The sequence below is a fragment of the Phascolarctos cinereus genome, unplaced genomic scaffold (assembly GCF_003287225.1).
Source record: "Phascolarctos cinereus isolate Bilbo 61053 unplaced genomic scaffold, phaCin_HiC Scaffold_5;HRSCAF=322, whole genome shotgun sequence".
NCBI classification, from domain to species: domain Eukaryota; kingdom Metazoa; phylum Chordata; class Mammalia; order Diprotodontia; family Phascolarctidae; genus Phascolarctos; species Phascolarctos cinereus.
Window position 1 is genome coordinate 299,275,801 of NW_027555958.1, and position 25,934 is coordinate 299,301,734.

Here is a 25,934-nt window from a genome sequence, read left to right on the forward strand (position 1 = left end):
GAAGAGAATGTGAAACTCAGTTTAAGAATGCTAAAAAAATAATAAAATTTTTTAGACAACAAGTTATTGGTAACCTTTGAGAAAGCAGTTTCAATAGAATGTTGGGGACAGAAGGCAGATTGCAAGCTAATAGTTATCATTATTCCTTAAATTTGCAAGTTGTAAGGTCAGGTTCTTGGCAATGCACCAAGCACCCCTAAGAAAAGATGACAGTACTCAAAGTGTCCCCCTAGACTGTGAAAAGACTCTTCAAATATTCAGAAAGGTAACATACATTCAAAGGGCTAGTCAACTATAAAAGAATAACATAGTTTTCTTCTTCATGGAGCAAAGTAGAAGACCAAGAAGTGTATATAGTAGATTAACATTTCAACTCAATGCACCAAAACTCAATTTTAGCATTCTACTATGTGTGAAAGGATGCTTTTCTTTATGTGATCTACTATATAGTAACATAACATATTGGTTAATACAGATGAGAAAAAAAACTCTACAACTGAAAAGCCTAAGGCAGCAACAGCAGAATATTATGAACAGCTCATGAGTTAATAATTTTACTTTGAAAAAGAACTTCAACAGTCTACTTGTAAGAAAAGGAAAACGCTCCAAAATATCTATACGGAAAGTTTTCTTCAATTAAGAATGGGACTGTTCATCTAGAAAAAATAAAGCATGAACAGTTAAGTTGGCTTGGAGTGTTTGCTACAGTTATAACTTTATACATAAAGAAAACCAGGTGTCTGTAGCTCCTGAAAGAATGCAAAAAAGCAGACATGAAATAAATTCAAGAAAAGATTTCTTATTTAAATACATGATCTAGAAGTTGTCATAACAATGCTAAAACAGATTCAGAGGCTAGAAAATACTGAAGAGTTGCAAAGCTAAGGAAAAATATGAATGATGAAGCAGTGGCCTTCTTCATGCTATCAAGAGGAAATTCAGCCAGGCAATATGCTTTCCTTAAGCACCTATTATGTGCTGGGCACTGTAAGCTTTCTATTACAGACAGTTCTTGCATTAGACAGTAATTTCATACTATGCAAATTTGACTTTATGTAAAGAATTTATATAAAGAATTATGAAAGAAATACTCATTCCAAAAACACATGCTGACTTTATTGTACAGTACTACACTCTCTCTCTCTCTCTCTGCTCTTGCTTCTTGGCTCAGTGTTCTGGGGCCTTCCACCCTCCCATCCCTTCCAAGGGAAAGCAGAAGAATGGATGTGAGGAAAGACTGCCACCACAGCTGGTGCTACCGGATGTGGGTTTGGCTTGAGACCTCTAGCTCCAAGAGAAGAGACCTTTGCCCTGTTCCACCACACCACCGGTATATATCTGTCTTCCATCTACTGAACTCAGGTACTGTGTGTCTGTCCCTGGCTTCACATGTTGCCCATCCGCTCCATGTCTGCGTCCGGTCCCCATGTCTGTCTCCGTGTGTTCTTCCTCCTGGCTCTGGGCAGAACTCACATGGCTGGCATTGGCCCTTGTGTGTTCCTCCTGCACTCATTTCCTTGCTCTGGCCTCTACTTGTCCTTCAACCATGTGCTAGCCTCTTTCCTCCACACTGCTCCTTTCCTGCTTTACCCCCTCCCTCTCCCCCACATCTGCAGGCAAATTCACATTATGTAAACATCTCTTTACGTAGAAATCTGCAGAGTCCACTTATGTAAAGCAAGGTCTGTACTTATGACAATGTCGATAACCAGTACTGAATTGGAGTTAAAGGACACATTTCTATCACTGTGATTTAGAGTAAGTCAATTATCTCTCCTCATCTCAAAGGTCACAGGTTTACAACTGGAAGGAGCCTAAGAGATCATCTAGTTCAATTTCATGAAGGAGTTGGACTAGATAACTTGTGAGGTCACCTTCAGCTCTACATATGCGATCCAATGACAATATGATGCACAAACTGACCACAATAAAGCTTACTCAGAATCAGTCAAATGTCCACTGGGTGCAGACATTTGAGGCATAAAGTCAAAATCCTGAATTTGCCACTTGCTGATGACCTTATGCAGGTTATTTTTACCTGTCTTCTGCCTCAGTTTCCTCATATATAAAACAGTGCTTCCACAGTAATATGAGGGGTATGGTAAAAATGTAAACTATAAAGGAAAACATAAATATAAGCTATTACTAGTATTACAGATGGAAGAATCAGACCCACAAACAAGGTGTTCTATACTGATATATCTCTCTCTTTCTAAAAAGTAAAGAATATTAGCAACAGAGGCAGACAGGCTTTGCCTATGCCAGGGGATTGTGGGGCTATAAAATTTTCTAACCTGGGGCTATAGTGTTTTCTTAGCCAATCAATACTTGTGGTTGGGCAAATTCCAAAAACATTTATTCACCATATAAATTAGATGACTCAAGTGAAGTATACTTTAAATTTCCTTCACCTCTGGCCATATAAAATGGTCAAACTTAATTTGAAAAGGAGTTTTGGGGCTCCTGTATGTTCAAACAACAATAAGAAAGCAAGCTATCGATTTTCTCCTCATCTTTCAAGACAAGAACATTAATTTGGCATTCTAAGAAAAAAAAAGAAAACCTCAGGAATATAAATTAGTATTTTCTAATGTAGGAAACAGAACAATGATATTAGGTGAAAATAACAATGGCTTGTGACTCAGGGGATCTCTCACTTTGCCAATAATTAGCTGTAGGCCACTGAGCAAGTCAATATCTTTGGGTCTCAATTTCTTCCTCTCTAAAATGACAGAACTGGACAAGATAATTTCTAAAAGTTCTCTTCCCATTCTAAAATTCAATGACTGTGATGCCACACGTTTATGTTACAAATCCAGGAACTTCCCTATTTCGCTTTTAAAATGTTAAATGTTCTGCCTCACTATTTTTTTAGGTTAAATAAAACTAAGGACTAAAGTTTACTTTACATATAATTTTAAAACAGTAACCTCACATAGCTAACTTGGGTCTCTGGGCTGTAAATGAGGACTAGATAAATGACCTTTAAGGTCTCTTTCCAGCTCTCACCTATGATCCTATGGTTTTTGGTTCACATTTTCAGTCGAACACTTATACTTAAATGTGAATGGAACAACTCTCTTAGATACCATTATTCTTGCCAACATCTTAACAAAATGAAAACTACTCTACTCTTTATGGAGTCCAATACTCTAAAAAATCTGCTATAATAGAACAGTGTAGTGAGGGGGAAAAAACCAGCAAAGTGCATGCTGTTAGTCAATAAAATTAACAGGCATACGATTCCATCAAATCTAATACTTTGTATGCAGCACCAGAATGGTAATATACAAGCCACAGGCTTAGAATTATTTATATAATTATTAGGGTAAAATTTTCAAGGTAAAACTGCTCCAAAATTTTGCACACTTTAGAATTAAACTCACACAATTTTGCCATCTACAAAACTGGAGCAATTATACTCTAATATCCCTTGTAAAACAGATTTAATGTCTCAGTCAACAGATGTATAACACACCGAGTCATATTTGATTAAGGATCTATCTCTGCTCTCCATAAAATAAAATAATGGCAATTACAGCAAAAAAGTTTGAATGCACCAAACAATTTCTTAGGCTCAGACAATTTAAAGTACATTAATAGTTCGCTTTTTAAAAAACTGTAATTTAATTTTTTCAGTTCCAAATTGTCTCCCGCCATCTCTCCTCATTGAGAAAGAAAACAAAACTAATTACAAATATGCTTAGTCAAATAAATTCCCACATTAGCCAAGTCCAAAATAATATGCTTCAATTTGCACTCTGAATTTATCATCTCTCTATCTAGAGGCATGTTTATTATCAGTCCTCTGGAACTGTGTTTTAGCAGACATTAAGGATAGATGTACAATTCTCACAGTTGTATTGGAGGCTGGAGGAGAAGACTTCAGTACCACTGTCTGAATTCAGTGAACTGACTCCAAAATACCACATGACACATTCTAACCATACTGTCACCCAACCAATATCAAATACAAATCTCAGTGAAATACTGATTTGGTAAGTATGAAAATCAAAGAGAAGAATCTAAAAATAAATACAGGTTACTTATCACCTAGAAACCTCAGTTAAGATATCAGTTAAGATATAAGTAGCATATGTAAGAAGTCTGCTAACATTCCAATGGGTTCTCTCTTATGTAGAATAAGATATGATGCTGGATTTTGTCAATTTACCTGTTCTGCTTCCACATAAATGAGTGGAAACCCCATTTGTTTGGTCCATGTACTCATCACAGCTGCAATAGGTTTACCACTGGCATTTTCTAAACTTTCCCAAAGGTCCTCTGCAAAAGAAACACAACCAGTGAAAATTCAAGGTCTCTAGGATTCTTTATGCCAAACAAATCATAAACTAAATTTTTAGGCTACATCACAAAGATTTTAGATATTATTTGGTTCCTCCTAGATTGAATTCTATTATACAAACCAATCATTTGTTTTAAGTTAAGAGGTTAAGCTTTGATTAAAGCGATCAACAGCACTAAGTGAATGACAATTTGTTTGAACAGCCTTGTTTTCATTTTATTATGGGGGCTCAGATAACATTTTCTTGTGCCAATAACTGTAATGGATACTTTATTTCTACTAAAAATTATTTACCTTCACACACTAAAACAAATGGTAAAGAGAGCACTAACTGTTCCATGTTCAAATGGAAAGCTGTTAAAATTCATTAATAACTGGCAATTAGTAAGCTGTACCTGCTTTGACACTCTTGTTCTCAGCCTGATAGTTCATTTATTTACCTAGCTTCATTAATTCAAAGAGATATGTATTAATGTATTAAGCACCTACTATGTCTTGAACATTGTACTAAGCTTGGGAAATACAATAATTAATAGTATACCCCAGTCAAGTACAGGAGATAATAATATGCTCACAAATAATTATAATACAGGATAGAAAGTAAAAGTATACTAATAGGTATCAAGTGCTTAGAGAGTTCAAAAAAAGAATAAATTACCTTAAGAGGAAGGGATAATTATAGAATGCTTCTGGAGGAATTAACATTTAAGTTGGGCCTCCAAAACCAAGTAGGAATTGCAAGGAATTGGGGGGCTGGGGAGGCTAAGAAGCAGGAATGTTTTGTTTTTGTATCCTTAGCACCTAGAGTAGTTCAGGGAACACAGGAGGTACTTAATAAATGCCTGGCTCAAACACCATTGCTAGGGCTATATCCTCAAGACACCAAAAAAAGGGAAAGGGGAACGCAGATGGAAGCACAAAACTCAAAATCCTATGGAAGTGAATGTTGAAAACCAAAAATAAATGAATTCATATAAAAAGGGGGGAGGGGCCTATCTGCACAAAAATATTTACAGCAGCCCTTTTTGTGGTGGCTAAGAATGAGAAATCAAAGGAAAACACATCAATTGGGGAATGGCTAAACAAGCTGTGGTTATATTACAATCATATGATTGTAACAGTATTATTGTACTATAAGAAATGACAAGCAGAATGATTTCAGAAAAACCTGGAAAGATTTACATGAACTGATGCATAGTGAAGTGAACAGAACCAGGAGAACATGAACGTTATATGCAGTAACAGCAATACTGCTTGATGAAGAACTGTGGATGACTTGGCTATTCTCAGCAAAACAATGATCTAAGACAATCCCAAAGAACTTCCAATGAAGCATATTATCCACCTCCAGAGAAAGAACTAATACTGATTAAACAAAGATTGAAGCATGCTATCTTTCACTTTCATTTTTTTTCTTTTATTCAAGTATTCTTGTGCAAAATGACTAACATGGAAATGTTTCACACAACTGCACAAATATAACCTTTATCTGACTGCTTACTGCCGGGGGTTGGGGAGATAGAATTTGGAACTCAAACTTCAAATAAAAATGTAAAAAAGTTGGAAGAAAATAAATAAATGCCTGGCTTAGTGGAAAAAGAATAAAAGGTGTGTTAATTAAAGAGTGAATGGCCTGGTTTGGTTTAACCATAGCACTCAGAGGCAAATAAGGAATGAGCCATAAAGCTGTAAAGACAGAAAATGACAACATGACGAAACAGGAAAATGATCAATGTTGGAGAAGATGTGGGAAAATTGGAACACTAATGCATTGCTGGTGGAGTTGTGAAACGATCCAACCATTTTGGAGAGCAATTTGAACTATGCCTACCCTTTGACCTAGCAACAGCATGTCTAGGGCTATATCCCAAAGAGATCATAAAAATGGGAAAAGGACCCACAAGTACAAAAATATTTATAGCAGCTCTTTTTGTGGTGGCAAAGAATTGGAAATTGAGGGCATGTCCATTAATTGGGGAATGACTGAACAAGCTGTGGTATATGAATACTGGAATACTACTGTACTATAAGAAATGATGAGTAAGCAGACTTCAGAAAAACCTGGAAAGACTTATATGGACTGATGCTGAGTGAAGTGAGCAGAACCAGAAGAATACTGTACACAGCAACAACCACACTGTGCAATGACTAACTTTCTTGACTTAGCTCTTCTCAGCAATGCAAGGATCTAAGACACCTCCAAAAAGTTTCATGCTGGAAAATGTTATCCACATCCAGAGAAAGAACTATGGAATCTGAATGCAGATAGATTTGCTTTTTTTCCCTTCTGTTTTGTTTTGTTCTTTCTTGTGGTTCCTCCTATTGGTTCTAATTCTTCTTTACAACATGACTAATGTGAAAATGTTTAATAGGAATGTATATGTATAGCCTATATCAGATTGTACGCCATCTTGGGGAGGGAGATGGGGAGGGAAGAGGAGAAAACTTAAAACTCAAAAGCTTATGGAAGTGAATGTTGAAAACTAAAAATAAATTAATTAATTTTAAAAAAAAGGAAGATAAGGCCTGATAAAGAAGTTACTGGTGACCTTTAAGAGAGTAGCTTTAGCAGATTTTAAGAGGCTTAGGAATAGAACAAAGAATGAGTGAAAGCTCCTTTCAAGAAGTTCAGCCAGGTCTCCAAAGGCCTCGTGATGGAAAATCTATCCACAAAGAAGAACGAACTATGGAGTTTGAATGCAGATTGAAGCATACTATTTGCTTTTTTTTCCTTCTGTTGTGTTTTGTTTCTCTTTCTGGTGGCTCCTCCTATTGGTTCTAATTCTTACCCACAACATCATTAATATGAAAATATGTTTAATAGGAATGTATATGTATAGCCCATATCAGACTTCATGCTGTCTTGGGGAGGGAGGGGGAGAAAAATTTTAAAACTCAAAGCTTATGGAAGTGATTGTTGATAATTCAAAATAAATTAATTAGAAAAAAAAGTTCAGCCAGGAAGAAAGGCTAGTCTTAAACTAGGAAGGCTAGGGAAATGATGTTATTAGGAGAATTTGGCAAATAAAAGCACAGTTTTTAAAAATTAGCTTTAAGAATAAAATTATTAAATTACCCTGCAATTGACCATTTTGCTAGGCTTATTACATGCCATTGTGATGTGTTAATAATATACTTTAATGAAAACAGGCAAAATATACAATCTGTCAGGTTGTTATACTAGTTATTAACACAGGTATAATCTGCCCAGTTGGTACACAGTCAACTGGTAAACTTTAGCTAGGATAAACAAGGTGTTATTTGTGAGATTTATATATGTCTAGATTACAAGACTGAGAGACCTCCTATCTCAAGAATCAATTTAAAATATTCCATGCTTAAGATTGCAATTGGGGCAGAATCAAAATAGTGAAGTTAGAGCCAGCAATGTTGCCCAGCTCTCCCAACCCATCCCCTTCCACAACAACCTAGAAAGTATACCAAACTGAATTCTCATTGGGAAAGGCAAGAAAAAGTCAGTGTGCATCATTTTTCCAGCCTAGGACAGATTACGAAGATAGACAGAGAGGTCTATGGACAATGACTTGAAAATATCTACCGGTATAGGAAGCTGTGGTGGCTTCCAGACTTCTCTCTCTCTCTTTTTTTTTTATACTCTTTTCTTCTTCTTTTTTTTTTGGGGGGGGGTCTAGGCAATGGGGTTAAGTGACTTGCCCAGAGTCACACAGCTAGTAAGTGTTATGTGTCTGAGGCCGGATTTGAACTGAGGTACTCCTGACTCCAGGGCTGGTGCTCTATCCACTGAGCCACCTAGCTGCCCCACTATCTAGACTTCTCAACCCACAAACACCACAGACAACTCAGAAGTTCAGGAGGAAAAAGACTGTGACTGCAGTGGGAGAGAAGCTCTGTCCCAGCCCCAGTCCCTACACGGCCCCAAGATGGCAGCTGCTTCCAGAGCTTCTGGCCCACAGACTGAAGGGGAATCGAGTGGCCGATCAGAGGGGGATTGCAGGGATCTCTTTGCTGGTGCTGAGGCAGGATTCTCTTGCTTTGCCTGTGCTTGGATCTGGGTCACAGTTCTGGGTGGCAATCCTGGGAGAGGAGGAGAGCTGGCACGGTGGAGCTTGTGCCTGGTGGAGAGAGAATCCTCCTCACAGTTCCAAGGCAGAAAAGAGTGTTTGTGGTCACTCATGAACCAGAGCACAGGCCAGGAAAGGAGTAAACACCTCGCCCTTGATCATACCACCTTGGAAGAACTGAAAATTTACATGTCCCTAGAAGTTATCTCTGAAAACAGCTGCACAAAACCCCCAAAGCCTGGGAAATATGTTCTCCACACTGGAAGCAGACCCCTAACTTAACAAAGAGTTTAAAACTCAAGTAATTGCCTGGGATCATGAGCAAATGAGCAAACTGCAAAAAGTCAGACCAGAGAATCTTTCTTTCGTAACAAAGATCAAAATATAAAACCAGAAGACAACAAAGTCAAAGCTCCTACATCCAAAGCCTCCAAGAAAAATATGAATCAGTCCCAGGCCATGGAAGAGCTCAAAAAGGATTTTGAGAAGTAAGAGAAGTAAAGGAAAAACTGGGAAGAGAAATGAAAATGATGCAAGAAAAATTTTTTTAAGGCAACTGGGATTAAGTGACTTGCCCAAAGTCACACAGCTAGTAAGTGTCAAGTGTTTGGTCTGAGGTCAGATTTGAACTCAGGTCCTCCTGAATCCAGGGCCAGTGCTCTATCCACTGCGCCACCTAGCTGCCCCCTATGATGCAAGAAAATCATGAAAAACTAGTCAACAACTTGCCGAAGGACACCCAAGAAAATACTGAAGAAAATAACACCTTAAAAAATAGCCTAACCCAAACGGCAAAAGAGATCCAAAAAGCCACTGAGAAGAATGCCTTAAAAAGCAGAACTGGCCAAATGGAAAAGGAAGTCCAAAATCTCACTGAAGAAAATACTTCCTTAAAAATTAGAATGGAGGAGGCAGCTAGGTGGCACAGTGGATAGAGCACTGGCCCTGGATTCAGGAGGACCTGAGTTCAAATCTGACCTCAGACCAGACACTTGACACTTACTAGCTGTGTGACCCTGGGCAAGTCACTTAATCCAATTGCCTAAAAATAAAAAAAAAAAATAGAATGGAGCAATTGGAAGCTAGTGGCTTTATGAGAAATCAAGACATTGTAAAACAAAACCAAAATAATGAAAAAGTAGAAGACAATGTGAAATATCTCACTGGAAAAACAACTGACCTGGAAAACAGATCCAGAAGAAAACATTTAAAAACTGTTGGACTATCTGAAAGCCATGATCAAAAAAACAGCCTAGATACCATCTTTAAAGAAATTATCAAGGAAAACTGCCCTGATATTCTAGAACCAGAGGGTAAAATAGAAATGGAAAGAATCCACCAATCACCTCCTGAAAGAGATCCCCAAAGGAAAACTCCCAGGAATACTGTAGCCAAATTCCTGAGTTCCCAGGTGAAAGAGAAAAATTGCAAGCAGCCAGAAAGAAACAATTCAATTATTGTGGAAACACAATCAGGATAACACAGGATTTAGCAGCTTCTACATTAAGAAACCACAGGGCTTGGAATGTGATATTCCAGAGGGCAAATGAAATAGGATTACAGCCAAGAGTCACCTATCCAGCAAAACTAAGTATAATCCTTCAGGGGAAAAAAATGGAAATTCAGTGAAATAGAGGGCTCTCAAACATTCTTGATGAAGAGACCAGAGCTGAACAGAAAATTCAAATTTCAAATATATAAGACTCAAAAGTAGCATGAAGAGGTAAACAGGAAAGAGAAATCATAAGGGACTTATTAAGGTTGAACTGTTTACATTCCTATATGGAAAGATGGTATTTGTAACTCATGAGTCCTTTGTCAGTATTAGGTAGTTAGAGGGGGAAAAAAATTATATGGATAGATTGATAGATAGAGGGCACAGGGTGAATTGAAGATGAATGGGTGATATTTGAAGAATAAAATTAAGAGGTGAGAGAGATTATATTGAGAGAAGGAGAAAAGGAGAGGCGGAATGGGGTAAATTATCTCACATAAAACCAACAAGAAAAGGCTTTTACAGTGGAGTGGAAGTGGGGGAAGATGACAGAGAATGAGTGAATCTTATTCTCATCGGATTTGGCTTAAGGAGGGAATAACATACATACTCAATTGGGTATGGAAAGCTATCTCATTCTACAGGAAGATAGGGCAGAAAGGGATGGGGGGGGAGTGATAGAGGGGAGCGGGTAATCAGAAGCAAACACTTCTGAGGATGGACAGGGTCAAAAGAGAGAACAGAATAAACAGGGGTATGATAAGATAAAGGGAAACATAGTTAGTTTTCCATAGCATGACTATTATGGAAGTGTTTTGCATGACTACCCAAGTATAACCTGTATGGAGTTGCTTGCCTTCTCAAGGAGGGTAGGTGGGGAGGTAAGAAGGGGCAAAATTTGGAACCCAAAGTTTTAAAAAATAAATGTTAAAAAATTGTTTTCATATGCCACTGGGAAATAAGTTATACAGGCAATGGGGTATAGAAATGTATGCTGCACTACAGGAAAACAGAAGAGGAAGTGGATAAGAAAGGGGGGAGGGGGAGACTGAGATAGAAGGGAGGGCAGATTAGGGGAAAGGGTATTCAGAAAGCACTTGGTCTTGGGGCTGGGGGAAGGAAGGGGAGGGGAGAAAATCTGGAACTCAGGATCTTGTGGAAATGAATGCTGAAAACTAAAAATAAATAAATGAATCTTTAACAAGAAAAAAATAAAGTATCTATATAGGTAAAGCCTCAAAGAAAAATGCAGATTGGACACAAGCATAACAAGAATTCCTAGAAGAGCTAAAGAAATTTGTTTTGTTTTCTTTTTAATTAAAAAAAAAGATTTAAAAATCAAACATGAGTGGTAGAGTATAAGTTGGGTAAAAGAAATGAAAGCTATGTAAGAAATTTGTGAAAAGAGTGCGTGCATGGTTTTATAGCTCTTTGGACATGATTCCATATTGTTTTCTAGAGTAGCCGAACCAGTTCACTATTTCACCAGCAATTTATTAGTGTACCTATTTTCCCCTCCCTCATCCCAGAGTTGCTTTAATTTGCCGTTCTCTAATTAATAGAGATTTGCATAGGTTTCCAAAATGGGTGCTGGAACGATCCAGGAGTATGGTAGTATAGGGGAAAAAAACTGTTGAGGATTAAAGAAAGTACATTTCAAGGGGGACGCTAAGTAATTTTTTCTTTTAAAGAGGGTAGTAGGCTAAATAGGTTTCGAAACCTCTGATAGGAGCTTTTTTCCCCCCATACATCTACAGAAAACTTTTTTTCTGAAAACTGCCTGTTTATATCCTTTGACTATTTATCAATTGAGAAATGGCTGAACAAGTTTTATATGATTGTGACAGAGTATTATTATGTTAAAAGAATCTGGAAGGATAGTTTCAGAAAAATATGGTCAGACCTATAAGAACTGATGATGAACAGTAAAGCGAGAAGAATGGGAAGTTCATTGTGCACAGTAACAGCAATGATGATCAAAGGACTCACAATGAAAAAACGCTATTCATTTCAAGAGAGAGAAGAGACGAACTCTAAGTGCAAACTGAAGTATAATTTTCTCTTTCTTTTTCTTGCCTTTTTTTGGAAATATGGCTAATGTGGAAATGGTTTACATAATTTCACATGTATTAATTGATATGATTGCTTGCCTTTTCAATGGGCATGGAAGGGATAGAGTACAGAAGTGAAAATTTTTTAAAAACCCACTAAAAATAAATAATTGAAGTATGTTTTAACATTTTAAAAATATTGATTAACTCCTTAAAAATCAGAATTGGCCAAATGGTAGAAGAGATACAAAAACTCAATGAAGGAAAAAAAACTAGAACTGGCCAAATGGAAGCTAATGACTAAATGAGACACCAAGAAACAATAAAATATAGTCTGGAATAAGACTCTCCAGCTGGGTGCTCCCTAGGTTTCTTCTATACCTCCCCCTTTCCTGCTTTCTTTGGTGTGTTGTTTTCTCCTTTAGATTGTAAGATTCTTGAGGGCATGGATCTTTTATTAACTGTATTCCCAGAGCTTAGCACAGTGCCTGGCACATTAGCAGGTGCTTAATAAATGTTTATTGATTGGATTGGATGCAGGTTAGTCACCTTGGTCACCAAAGCCTTTTCTGTCTACCCTTTGACAATGTAAGCCCAACTCCACCCCCTTAATCTCAACTGCTTGTGAAGATTTATCCACATTTCAATTTCTCTCCCTCCCTTCCCCCACCCCACCAAATCCATCCCAGACTTTATACTGACTTTAACATACGAAAAATTAAAAAGTATATTAGGAAAAATACACCAAAAGCAAAGTAGATCCAGGGAGAATGGAACACTAATTTCAACACAAAGGCTATTATGGTAATCTTTCAACTAAACTATGCCCAGGTTACACTGGAATTTTGACATTCTAAGTGGTCTATCTGCATCTGACTTCCACAGCCTTTCCTATTTTTAAAAACATTTTTGTATACTAAAGAACCCAAAGCTCCATGTCTTCCTTTTTTGTATTCAAGCAATACCTATCAACTCTTATTTATGCACTCAGTAAATAACTGTGAACATTAGAAACTCAAAAGGCAACTGTGTGCATTACAGATCAGAATATACTGAAATTACCTTATTTTAGATCCATAATCCCACATGACCATTTTTACAAATTGATACTTCCAGATGGTCAATTATCTAACAATTCAATAGCCTAGGGTGTTCGCTTCAGGTAAATATAGCACTTTCAAATAATTAAAATAGCACCACATGCTGCTGAGTGAGTAGAACAGTAGATGACAATAACTTCTGACCCACTTGAGACTCACTTCTTGGCAAAAGGAATTCACTTACCTACTGTACATTAATCTAAATGGAAAACTGGGCATGTGAGAAAACAGTGAAACTGTTTTGAGTCAATGTATCACATCAAATATAAAATGTATATAATATGAATATAAAATGTAATCTTTTCTTTTCTTTTCATTACCCCTGAAATATTAAACATTACCTGTGGCTGCATTCTTCTGCTGGAACTTGGTTAAGTATATATTCATTCCTTTCTTAAAGTCCTAAAAATACACAATTTTAAAAAAGATAAGTTTGTCACAATGTCAGATTTGTGCCCATTTCCACATCAATATTCTCACTTATCAGAATGAGACAAGTATTTCACTACTGCTTTTTATCTCAATTTATTTCTACATTTTGGTACTTGAAAGTAGTTATAGTTATTTTCAAAGTTAGAATTGTACATTTTAAAAACAATGGGTCTTCCTTCCTTATAAATCATTTTGCCTACTACCTGAGAACACATACACTCTACACATTTCTCTACCACAACTATGTGTAATAATTAAAAACAAAATCCTTCCCAGAAGAAAATAAAGGTAAAAATCATCAGTAAACATTAAGAAAATATAAAAGAAAGCAATAGGAAATTCAGAAAAGGACACAGACAAGCAGGGCTGTGTTTGGATTGTTAAATTTAACACTTAAATTTTTTTTTGAGCTACTCTTAAGAGACTAAAGGTTTTTTTATACCCCTCTTTGTTCTGTTCTTCTTTGAATATGGAAATGATCCTTTGTCAAGTTCACACATTTAAATGACAATTTTAAAAGATCCTTTCCATTTCCATTTAACATAAATAATCTACCTACATGATCAACTATCTAAGCATGACAATCAAGATAAACAAAACCTAAGGACAAACTAAAACCTCTTAACATTTCTATAAATAAGAATTGTTTGGCTATTAGAAATTTAATCCAAATAGAGAATTCACTTGTAAGACTAACATATCAACACATTTCTTCATAAACACAAAGTAATACCTCACTATAAACTTTTACCATAAATGTTCTTGTAGAAGACTGTTTTGTGTGTGTTTTTTTTTTACCTTATCCCCAATGTAATCATGTAACATTCTGATGACAGACGCCCCTTTGCTATAGGATATAGCATCAAATATTTCATCAACTTCGGAAGGATGGCCCACACTGACCTGGCAGATAAGGTGTGATTCAAGGTCAGTAAAGCAGAAAGACTAAAAAATTAAATTACTTTCCTAAAAACCTTTATATCCCACAAGCGATTTCTATCCACTCATTTTATGTCACTGACCTACCACAAATTTAAGTAGCATACTAATAAAGTAGAATGTTTAACCTTATCTCCTTTTGTTCATTATTCTCACAAAATAAAATCAACCTAACAAAACCGTGTGGAACGAAAGAAGGAAAAAAAAAGCTGAGGGTGGATGGGAATATAATGCAGGAACCCTAAACCAACAGATGTTTCGTTTACTTTCTCCTACTAAGAATAATGCTCTATAGCTATGGAAAACCATGATCAATGATGTCAATGCCTCTCATTCTTAGAAATCGATTTTTTTTCCCAGATAAGTTAACTGGGATAAAGAAAGGTTAAATGAAAATCAAGAGTCATATGAATGGCAATGGAAATAGCTAGACTGAGTTAATCTTTTCATGTAAGTTTTTTTAAAATTCAATTTATTCTATCTCTTCCTCTCCCCTCTCCCCTGCCCCACCCACTGAGAAGGTGAGATAAACAAAAATTCTTACAGACAACTATAGTCACAAAAAACAAATTCTCATGTTAGCCATGTTCAAAAAAAAAGGAAAAGATGCTTCAACCTGGACTTATGCTAAGCTTATCAGTTTTCTATCTAAAAACAGACAGTATGTGTGAAAGGAGTTCTTTGGAGTTGTAGTAAGTATTGATCAGTTACTAAATCATTCAAAGTTCATCATCTTTACAATACTATTGTTACTTTATAAATTGTTGTCCTAGTTCTACTCACTTCACCTTCAATCAGTTCCTATAAGTCTTCCCAGGTTTTTCAGAAACCATCCCCTTCATCATTTATTCTAGCATATTATTCCACCACATTCACATATTATAACTTGTTCTTCCATTCCTTCAGTTTCCAATTCTTTGCCAACAAAAAAGGACAGATTTAAATATATTTGTACATATGGGCCCTGTCTCCCCCCCCCTTTTTTTTAAATCTCTTTGGAGTATAGATTTAAGAGTATAGACAGGTTAAAAGGGATATAGAGTTTAATAGCTTTTTGGATATAGTCCCAAATTGCTTTGTAGAATGGTAAAACTAGCTTATAGTTCCACCAACAGTGCATTAATGTACATCAATTTTTCCCCCAGGTCTCCTTCCAGCATTTATTTACCTTTTTTGTCATCTTAGATAATGTGATGAGTGAAAGGTAGTACCTCAGAGTTGTTTTTGTTTGCATACCTCTATTTGTGATTTAAAGCATTTTTTCATATGGCTGTTGATAGCTTGGATTTCTTTCTCTGAAAACTGCCAATTTATATCCCTTGATCATTTATCATTTGGGGAATGGACATTATTTGTGAAAATGTGACTTAATTCACAATATATCCTAGAAAAGAAAACTTTCAGAAAAACCTGCTACAAAGATTCCTCCTCCCTCCCCAATTTCTTGCTTTTCTTCTAATTTCAGCTGCAGATTTTGTTTGGTCAAAAACTTTTAAATTTTATCAAAACTATCCATTCTACCTCCTGCAAACATCTATCTCTTGCTTTGTCATGAACTCTTATCCAGAGATCTAATAAGTCATTTTTCCACATTCCATCAATTTTGCTTTTCATGTAAGTTCTTAAAAATATAATATAAGGGCAACAAATCTCCCCCAAAAAAGCTTACAGTTAATAACTATGTACAGGGAAGGCCAGTCTTAAATGTGCAGTTTATAACTATGCTTCAGTCAGCAAGTATTTACTGAGTGCCCCACAGGATATAATATTTGAGTACAAATTTATATATACCAAAATCAAACAAATTCCCATCCTACTTTAGAAGTTAGCCTTACTAGATTTTTAAAGACTGAAAACACCAGATATAGCAGATAAAAGTAAAGTTAACCATACAATCCTTTCCTCTTTTTGGATTCTTTGAGAAAATTTACAAGTTACTTATTTCATTGAAAAGAGATAGCTTTATTTTTAAGGCTAACAGTGGGAAAGAATAGCTTACTTTACTTACTTCAATAGGATGACTATTATCTAAAGCATCAAGCTCTTGGGCTCGGGTATAATCAGCAGAAACAAACTGAGTCCAGATATCATATTCTGGGAAGCAATGGTCTACACACAGATATTCAATCCAAGAGGCAAAGCCTTCATTTAGCCAAAGATGAGTCCACCATTCCTTAAAAAATAAAAAATAAATTTGAGGAGTATTTTAAGAAAATATCTATTCAACTAATTTGTAAAACGTTTCACTTAGCCTGTGCCCCAATACTAGCAATTTAATGAATTATAAAAGCAACTCAAAACATCTAGTAAGCAGTCCACTTCTTTGGAGAAAGCTAAGTTTCATAAAAAAGCAAGCCAAGCAGAAACATGGAATAGACTTTAGAAGTTTAGTGAAGGTGTCTCTCAAATGACACTAGCCACTTCTAGCTAGCTTTCGCTATCCAACAATGTGTAGGAAAAAGAAACATGAAAAAGAAGGGGGAGTAATGGGTAAAATGTCAAAGAAAGAAAAAATGAGAACATGTCTACATAGAGATCATACTAGAAGTTCTCTTCAGAGAGAACAGAGGGATACTGAGAGAAAACAAGGCAATGTAAAATAAAAGAACCTTCTCGTGTTTGCAGAAAAGAGCTATTGTCAATCACAATGTAGGTACCTAGGAAAAGTTATATGAAGGACATGAGCAATCAGTGGGATGGTAATAATAGTTTGAAAGCTCTTTGGAATTCTACATGAAACTGTATTCTGAATAAAATCAACTTCCAATTGTTTTTTAGAGAAAAGATCTTGATGCAATTTTTGTTACGTTTGGTAAGACAAATGCAGAATGAATTCCAAGAGATTAATGTGAGTATGAAAAGCCTTCCAACTTTACTTTCAAATCCCACATAAGATTTTTTTAAATATCCATTTTATAAGCTAGAAGTGGTCACTGGTCATAAATACCTCATGCTATTTAGTCCAACTAAGATTATAAGCTAGTACAAAATTTTTCTTCAATTGTTATGTTCATTTTAGTAAATCTAACTTCACAGTATCAAAGAATTAGCATTTCATGATTGGGAGAAGTGAAATTATCTTAAAATGTGAGACACACTCTCTCAGTAGAGGAAAATCACTCCTAGAGGCCTCTCCAAGAAGCCGTACAACTCAAGCCTGTGCAAAAACATTCTTTGTTTGGAAAGAAACAGCTAACCCAATTTTACTAAGAGAGATACTTCTACATACCTCTCAACTTTAAGCATGAGGATATCAATTTTATATTAAATTATATTTCAAAGAGAACTTTTTCCCTTCAAAATAAAATTTTAGGAATGCAGTGATTATCAAAGGGATTTATTTTGATTAAATAAAAAGGTACGCTTTCTTTAGAAACCTCAAATATACCATGTTGGTTTGATAAATCCCTCATTCTTTTCCTTGTTGTGACATATGGACCCAAGCTCCATCCAAGTCACGTTCTGCTCTTTGGCAGTCTGAATACCACAGTTAGGGAATTTGGCTGGCTCCAGAACCTCCAAATCCTTTCACTGCAGTGTTACTTCTAGTTCGTTTATTAAATACTGTGCTTTTGGCACAGCAATCTACTTCCCAACCTCTAACACAGTTGGCTTCCATAAATAGTATTTGTTTAGGGGGTGAGAGAAGAGTGGCAGACTAAGTCTGAAGGACAGGGACTATTCACTGCAGAAATCTAGTAAACAAGGTTTTCAGTACTACAGTGTGGGAATTTATAAACACCTTTCAGCTACACCACTTTCTCTTTGCTTTGATTCCCACTTAAAAGAAGGGGGGAGGGGAAGAGAGAGAGACTAGAGACAGAAATTATATCCAGAAGTGACTATAATGTAAAAACAAAAAGGACTCATAAAAATTATTTCAAATTTTTTAAGAAGTGACCCCCAGAAACTCTACCCAGCATCAAAATAGCTGTTTAGCTTGGTACTTGATCAGAACCCTGTCTTATTATAGTAACTTAATACTTATGTATAGCTGAAGGATATTTAGTCAATGAAACACTTATAAACAAATGTGAAAACAAGTTTAACACCTTTTCTGCTGAACAAATAATATTCAAAACACCCAACCAATAGAAGGATTCTGAAACTCACTTTTCAAGGTAGACCTTTTAAAATAATTCCTCTCCATCACCCAATTATTTCCTTGTGCACAATACTCCAGCCAACCCCAGAAATGCTGTGTAGTCAAGAGGATGTGCAGCAGTAGCAGGATGAAGGTAAATATATTGAAAACACTTAAAAATATTAGATACCATAGTAACAAGATTTCCAAACCATTGATGGGCGAGTTCATGTCCCACAACCAGAGCAACCCACTGGCGGGATGAAGAACAGGAGTTTTTTGGATCAATAAGCAATGCAGTCTCCCTATGTTTAAAAACAAAACAAACAAACAAAAACCAAGCTGATTAATACAGCAAGAAAACACAAAGTAACGACAGGAAAATACACTGAAAAAAAGTTTCCTATAAAATAGTGCATAAAAATATCAAATTCAATTCCAGAGACCTATAAGGAAAACATTATTCCATTGTATGCAATGTTAGGGCAGGAAAAAAAATAAAATTAGATTAAATCTTAATAGAACCTGAGTACTTATATAAAGGATTAAAGACTTAACCAGAAATTCTTCTCACTTTGAAGGTAAAATATGAAGCTGCCTAAAATCATGGAATTTCATCTAGAAGATTAGGAAGAAACTTGTGTTCCTCTAAAAATGGAGAAGAGAAAAAAATGCATTCCACATAAACAAAAACCAAAACACTGAGTTGACTGTTTGAAATGTAATTCACCTGAGCAGACAACTGAAAATGGAAACTGGGAACTTGTTTACAGACAGTGCCTTAAAAACCAAATGTTTGTGGTAACAGAGATGTGATAACTTAAGTTAGAAAATACACAACTGAGGCCAGTTTTCAAAGCTGGAGAAATTACTACAGAACTATTATGGGGAGACTATACATCAATTAAAATGAAAGGTATGACAAGAATCATCTGAAAAATTCTACTAGTGCTCATGCTGAAATCTTCCAACTTTGCATAGCAGGCTTAAAATGTTCATATGATTTTCCAAAACGTACTCCAGGGGCACTTTTTTTAAAAAAGGGAAAAAATTTTCTTAAGCCTGTTATACTATTTTGTAATTGCTTAATATTTCACATAGGATGAAGTCCAATGTCAGCAGTCCTTATATATAAAAAGTAGGAAAGCAAAAGTAAGGCAGGACAATGTACTGTTAACATACCTATAAGTAACAAGGCCCCAGTTCTCCATGGCACCTTTATAAAATAAACACAAAAAAATTACAGATATTTATAATACATTCTACTTTCTTATAACAATTCAAAGATCAATACAATTTAGCAATAAAATGAAATTTACTTTACCAGCTGCAAAGTCTGCAATAGCAATGAGATCAATTTTGGGTAGAGGATAAGGAACACTGAAGTAGTCCTTATAAAAAGGTAGAGTTTTAGCAGCAACCTACAAAAAAATGAACAAGGACAGGCCTGATAAAGCTTTTGACTGTAACCGGCAAATAAATCACAAGGGAAATCTGAAACTACTCTAGAAATATCAAGTTTTGAAATACAGAAAACATCATCTACAAAAGAATATCCAAATCTCATAATTTACAAAAAGTCTGTAGTCATCCAAATTCTAGTCAAAATTCTAGTCAATAAATGACAGTATTAAAGTTATAACTACACTATTATCATCCTGTCCCTGGATACAAGTCAGTATCGCTTTTTATCATAACTTGGATTGTTTTAATTTACATGTTGTAAAACAATAATTCAAAACCAAGTTCAGATTTCCTGTTATCCCAACAGCAACAAACCAAAAAGACAAAACAAATTATAAAACAATCTATTAGGAATACAAACTCTCCAACATGGATCCCCACCAAATACATTTACCTCCAATGCAAATTTTCCTTGTTCTGCTTTGCCAACAGGCGTATAAACACGAACACACACACCGTCTTTTGACCTCGTCTCAACAAAGTCATATTCTCCTACAACAAATGCCACCAAGTATGTTGACATGACAGGTGTGCGGGCAAACTTCACTTCAACCAAATTTTCATCATCAGGGTATGGTTTTCGGTCAATTACATTCTTTCAAATAGCAGAAAAAGAAATATACATTAGTCAATGACAAGCACAACCAGTCTACAAAAGTAAAACTACAAAATTCACAAAACTTTTCTGCAGGCTCTTCTTTCCCATTTGGCTTCCTTATCAATTCCCATCCACAACAGGCTTAGTTCTATACACAGTCTTGACTTCCCCAATCCAGTACTGAAAGCTCTCTAACTCATTCATACTAGGATGCCAGGGATCAAAATATAACTTCTCTGAGGAAGATCTATATTGAATATAAAGAAATGATTTGTTAATGGGAGAATGTTATACTATGTCTGAATTACAAATACTTTGAGAAAGACAGAAGCCTGTCTTAACCTAGCATCCAACATCAGACAGCTTGGAAAACTGACCAAAGTTTGTCTATGAAGGCCCCAAACAATTTTATGCTGCACAGGTTCCATTACCTCCCTCAACTAGGGTACTTGTCTTCCTGCTTATGTCAACTAAATCAGGTCTTAGGAAAGAACAGGAAAAACTAGTGACCTAAAGGTACAAATGACTCTTTTGGCTTTAAGTATTACACCTTTCCTAGGGATATTTGCTTTTTAATTAGGTGACAATGAACAAAATTGTGGAATTTCAGATTAGTCACTCAGGGTAGAAGAGTCTATTTGGAGGCTTCTGAGCAGTAATGTCTTTCCGGCATTACCGGAATCATTATCAGAACTGCCTCCAGCTCTGCCTATTTGTAATGTCACTGGTCATGGTAGTCCTTGAAATATCATCATATACGTAGACTGCTACTTAGAGTAAGATTAGCCCTGGTTATACAGAAATATGATTCTAAAATAAAATTAACTACCAATACAACTTCCCTCTATAACACAAAATAAAAATTTTGAAGCTTACTGATAAAAAGGCAAAACATTTTCTCCCATTTAATAAAAAATTTTAAGTTGTTTTAACTTGATTCTTGCTTAGCTACTCGCATTTAATTGTAATCTAAGAGTACATTTCCTTCAAAAGAGTATAGACAGAAGATTCAAATAAAAGTATTTAAGAAAAAGTTAAATCAGTAAACCAAACTTCTAACAGCTTGTTACAAGTTCCAACCTACTTATTTACACATACACACCATGTTTGATAAAGCCACTCTGTCCTTAGGGACAACCAATGAGATATCAAATGTTGCTTTGATAGCAGGTTCATCCCAGCAAGGAAAAGCCCTACGGGCATCAGTAGCCTTAAGGGGAAAAAAAAATTTCTAAATTAGTAAAATAGGAAACTTCATGAAGAAATCACAAACATTCCATTTTCCATTGGCTATAATCTACTAAAGGCCTTGATAATAAACAGCATAGTAATAGTTTAAATTATAATTTTGATTTCATCACAAAATATTACAGCATTCATTTTAAGCTTTATTTCACCTCGACAGGAGAAAGCATGTAATAATCAATATATAACTAAGTACATAAAGCTAGGATAAGAAGAAAAGTCAACTCCCTTATTAAAAAATAATTATGTAAAACAGTTATGGAGCGAAGAAACAGAAAGACTTTTTTGAAATGCAGGGTGGTTATTGGTTTTAAGCTTCCATTGGACTAGTTTTCCTCAACTTATCAGGCTCTTAGAATTCAATTCAAGACATCCTGATGTGCTTCATTCCTTAACAGAAAAAGCAGAAATCACAATGCTACAGGATACATATCTCCTGACGAATAAAAAGAAATGTACTTTTCTACTGGTTCACACAAATTCTATCCCCTTTTGACAAAAAAAAAATTAAGGAAAAAAGCTAAAATAGTACCCCCAAAACCCAACAACTGAATCTTCCCACCCCCCAATGGAGCACTGTAATTTGTATATATGTTTTACACCCTTAGAAAAATAATCCCAGGATTTTTCCTCCTGTGTGCTTTTGTCTTGCTTCCTCATGGTCCATGATGCCAGCTGAGGTTGTAAGCACAATGAACCCAAAACTGACAGGATGGTAACAGATTATTCTGCCACTTTTCCAGATCTTTCAACTGAACATCAAATCCAGGGCTGATTACACCACACTTGTTTAATCTGCCCTGAGGTTCACAACAATTTTTCCTATTCTGTGATCATCAATGATCTCAAATTTGCCAACGTAACCACACTTCATCATCACAGTGAAGAACCAGACAATTACTTCAGAGCATGGCCTAATGAGAACCTGGTGTTTTCCTCACTTTTCTGCACTGTTGATACTTTTGAGAGCATCTGCCAGGACGTTCATGCGCACCATGGTGGCAGTGCTGCAAGATGGCGCAAAGAGTTTGAATCGTTCTTAAAAGAAAACAAAGCAGATCTATTTCAGATAAAGCCAAAATCTAAAAGCTTTAAGGAGCACTTCCCATTACACAGGAAATAATCTTTCTTTAGATCTTTCTTTAATAATATTTTTAGACCATTGGTTAGATGGACCAGTTTACGTAGGAAATTGTCACTTTTCAAACACTAAAAGAATGTTTCTGATTACGAAGAGTGTCGTTTCTATAATCAATCCAAATACTAGATACCCAGTTCAGTATCTATCTGCCTGGTTTCATTTCTTGTAAATGAAGCTGTACAGGATGTCCCAAAAGTCTCAGCCCAGTTTTAAACATTTAAAACTGGGCTGAGACTTTTGGGACATGAAGTATAAATTCAATCACTATTATAGTTATTTTACTGAAGATCAGACAAAGATTTTTGAAATGACAAATACAGTTTAGGCTAATATCACCTGGCTTCAACTAGTTATTCAATATAATGGAATAAACTTTACTTCAAATACTAATATTTAAAAAACTAAAGTAGTAGGGAAAACAGTACATACCTCAAACTGTGTGACAGCAGCATAACGCACCTCTCCAGAAGGAGTGGTGTATTTACTTCTATAGAAACCTTTCATTTTATCATTTAGCTCTCCAACAAAATCTATCTTTAAGGTTCCTGTACCTGTGATAGAGGACAAATGAAAATCACTACCATGAAGTTAAATATAAAACTGCTAACTTTCAAAGCAGTTTTATTCAGTTGGCACATCCTAAAATTGTTTTCCTTTTTTCAAATGTTTGCCTTAGAAACAAAAAGATAACTAAAATTAAGATGCCAGGAATAATTCTAAAGCAAATCTTAATAGCTTTCACTTGTTCAAAAATCCAATTCACCTTTTTGGGGAGGGGGGGATAACATATTTTCAAGTGACTAAACTCACAGTTAGTATCAGATCTTATTTAACAAACATGAATAAGCTCACATAACCATATCACTTCATTAACTTTCAGTCTAAAATTACTAAAACAGGAATAGCTGGGCAAAATATGATATATAAAGGAATATTATTGTACCTTTGGAAATGAGTATCAAGAACTGAGAGATTCTTGTTAAGATTTGCACATGAACTGATGCCAAGTCAAATAAGCAGAACCAGGATAACAAATTCTATCTACAATAATGTAAAGGAAAATAACTGGACTTGTAATTTCACTGATACTGGAAACTCTCTGTACCAGTGCCAGTTGGCACCTTCGTTACAACTGACAGTCTTTGAGAATCACTAAAGCACTGTGAGGATAGTTAACTTGCCCAGGGCCACAGAGCCAGTATATATGTCAGGACCTGAATATACTCTGCCATACACCTATCTTTCAATTGCTCTTTTTTTGTATTCTTTGCATATTGGAATATTTGTGTCTGTTAATGAATAATAAGATATAATAATAACATTTAAGAAACCGCCAAAATATATACAATAAATATATAATATATAATAAATCCCTAAGAAAAACCTCCATAAATAGTCTTTGTTATCTAGGTTCACTCAAAATAGGACAACGGTTCTTTATCCTTACACCACTGTAATCCTTTATGAAAAATAAAAGATTGGTCTGAAAGATGTCAATAAAATTAACTCTGAAGCTTATCTAACTTTTCAAATAACAAATAATTATATACACTTAACCTATAAAAAATATAATGCTGACAAAAATGTAGGATAAACTAGACCATTTCATTCTGTCCCAGCTCAGCATAACCATTTCATCTGACTTGTAGAGTGAACAGATTATAAGTGCTTCTAGGGTTCAAGACATAAAATTTAAATTGCTAGAAATCAGCAATTAAAAAATTGTCACCTACATTTCACAAAGCAGGTTATACAAAAGAAAAATGGTAACTATATTACTAATTACTAACAATCTAAGCATAGTGTTTGGAAGATACATAAATTTAATTAGGCGCACATCTATAAAGAAACACATTAAAACTTATATATCCAGAAAAGTACCATCACTGTTCAAGCAGTCACTTTGGAAGCCACACACTTAATTATGTTATTATATTATTTATAATTAACTTTATAATTAATAATAAATCATAAGTATACCTTATATATTACATATATTAATGTATCATATATTACATATGAATATATTAAATATATTAAGATATATTACATATATCTTAATATAATAATTTAAAATCTTTATAATTAAATTTATAATTAAATATTATTTACAATATTATATTATTTATGATTATATTAATTGTGTTGCCATCATTCAGATTGTTTTGGAAAGCCCTTTCAGAAATTTAGAATTTAAAGTTTGAGTATCATCAGTCAATCATGACTGAACAAATGAATGAAGGTGCATGTATTTTTATTAAGTGCTTACTAGGTACACAGTTCTAGGAATACAAATTAAAAAAAAAAAGACAGTCCTTGCTTTCAAGGCTCACATTGTAACAGGGAGAGACAACACAAAAGGTTTCAACTGAAAGTCAGTGGGCCTTGCTTAGGGTGAGTGACAAACCAGATGGGTATGCAACTTCTTTAATTCAACAGTACCAAGGACTCTGGAGAAAAATAAGGTAGCTGATCAAAATAGGCAAAATACTTTGGACAAAAACAAGGTGATTATAAAACAATAATTAGTTTTTTGAGTGGGGATTCTAAGTGGGTTCAGAGAGCAGTTTTAAAATAAGAGTTCTAAAAATAAATATTAATAGCATCACTGGAATGTATATAACTTCCCAAGGGCACTGACTAATTTACAGGGAAGGTCACCTACTTGGACATAAGTGTTCTTGCATGTATTTATCATACTGCCTTATAAACATACCTCACATGCCACTTTGTTAACAGAAAATGAGAAGAAACCCAAAAATAAAAAATGTTCTGTATCTCTACGTTCCTTCTCATGTGTCTTGAAGAAATGCTAGAGACTTATGACGATAAATGTCAATCTAGTTTATGAATTTAAAAGAAAATCGAAACAAAAGGGCACTAGTTCTTTAAACTATCCTGCCTCTTAAGGAATTAAAAAAAGTGTTGTTGTTTTTTTTCTTTTTAAAGAGAGAGGGCTTTAAATGATTCTAAATCTGAACAGCTGCTAGGACTTCACGAAAAGTGCTATTCCACAGGACACTAACCACCAGTGCT

At 35.2% G+C, this 25,934-nt stretch overlaps 1 protein-coding gene across 1 annotated transcript in view; it reads right to left on the minus strand.

Moving 5' to 3' along the window:
• Positions 1-25,934, minus strand: part of NPEPPS (aminopeptidase puromycin sensitive) — an 80,799-nt gene that overhangs the window by 22,778 nt on the left and 32,087 nt on the right. The window contains 10 exon segments of the mRNA XM_020997378.2: positions 4,175-4,284; positions 13,337-13,397; positions 14,226-14,330; positions 16,375-16,539; positions 18,641-18,755; positions 19,633-19,666; positions 19,775-19,871; positions 20,309-20,509; positions 21,615-21,722; positions 23,328-23,449. Coding sequence (XP_020853037.2) covers positions 4,175-4,284; positions 13,337-13,397; positions 14,226-14,330; positions 16,375-16,539; positions 18,641-18,755; positions 19,633-19,666; positions 19,775-19,871; positions 20,309-20,509; positions 21,615-21,722; positions 23,328-23,449 — 1,118 coding nt within the window.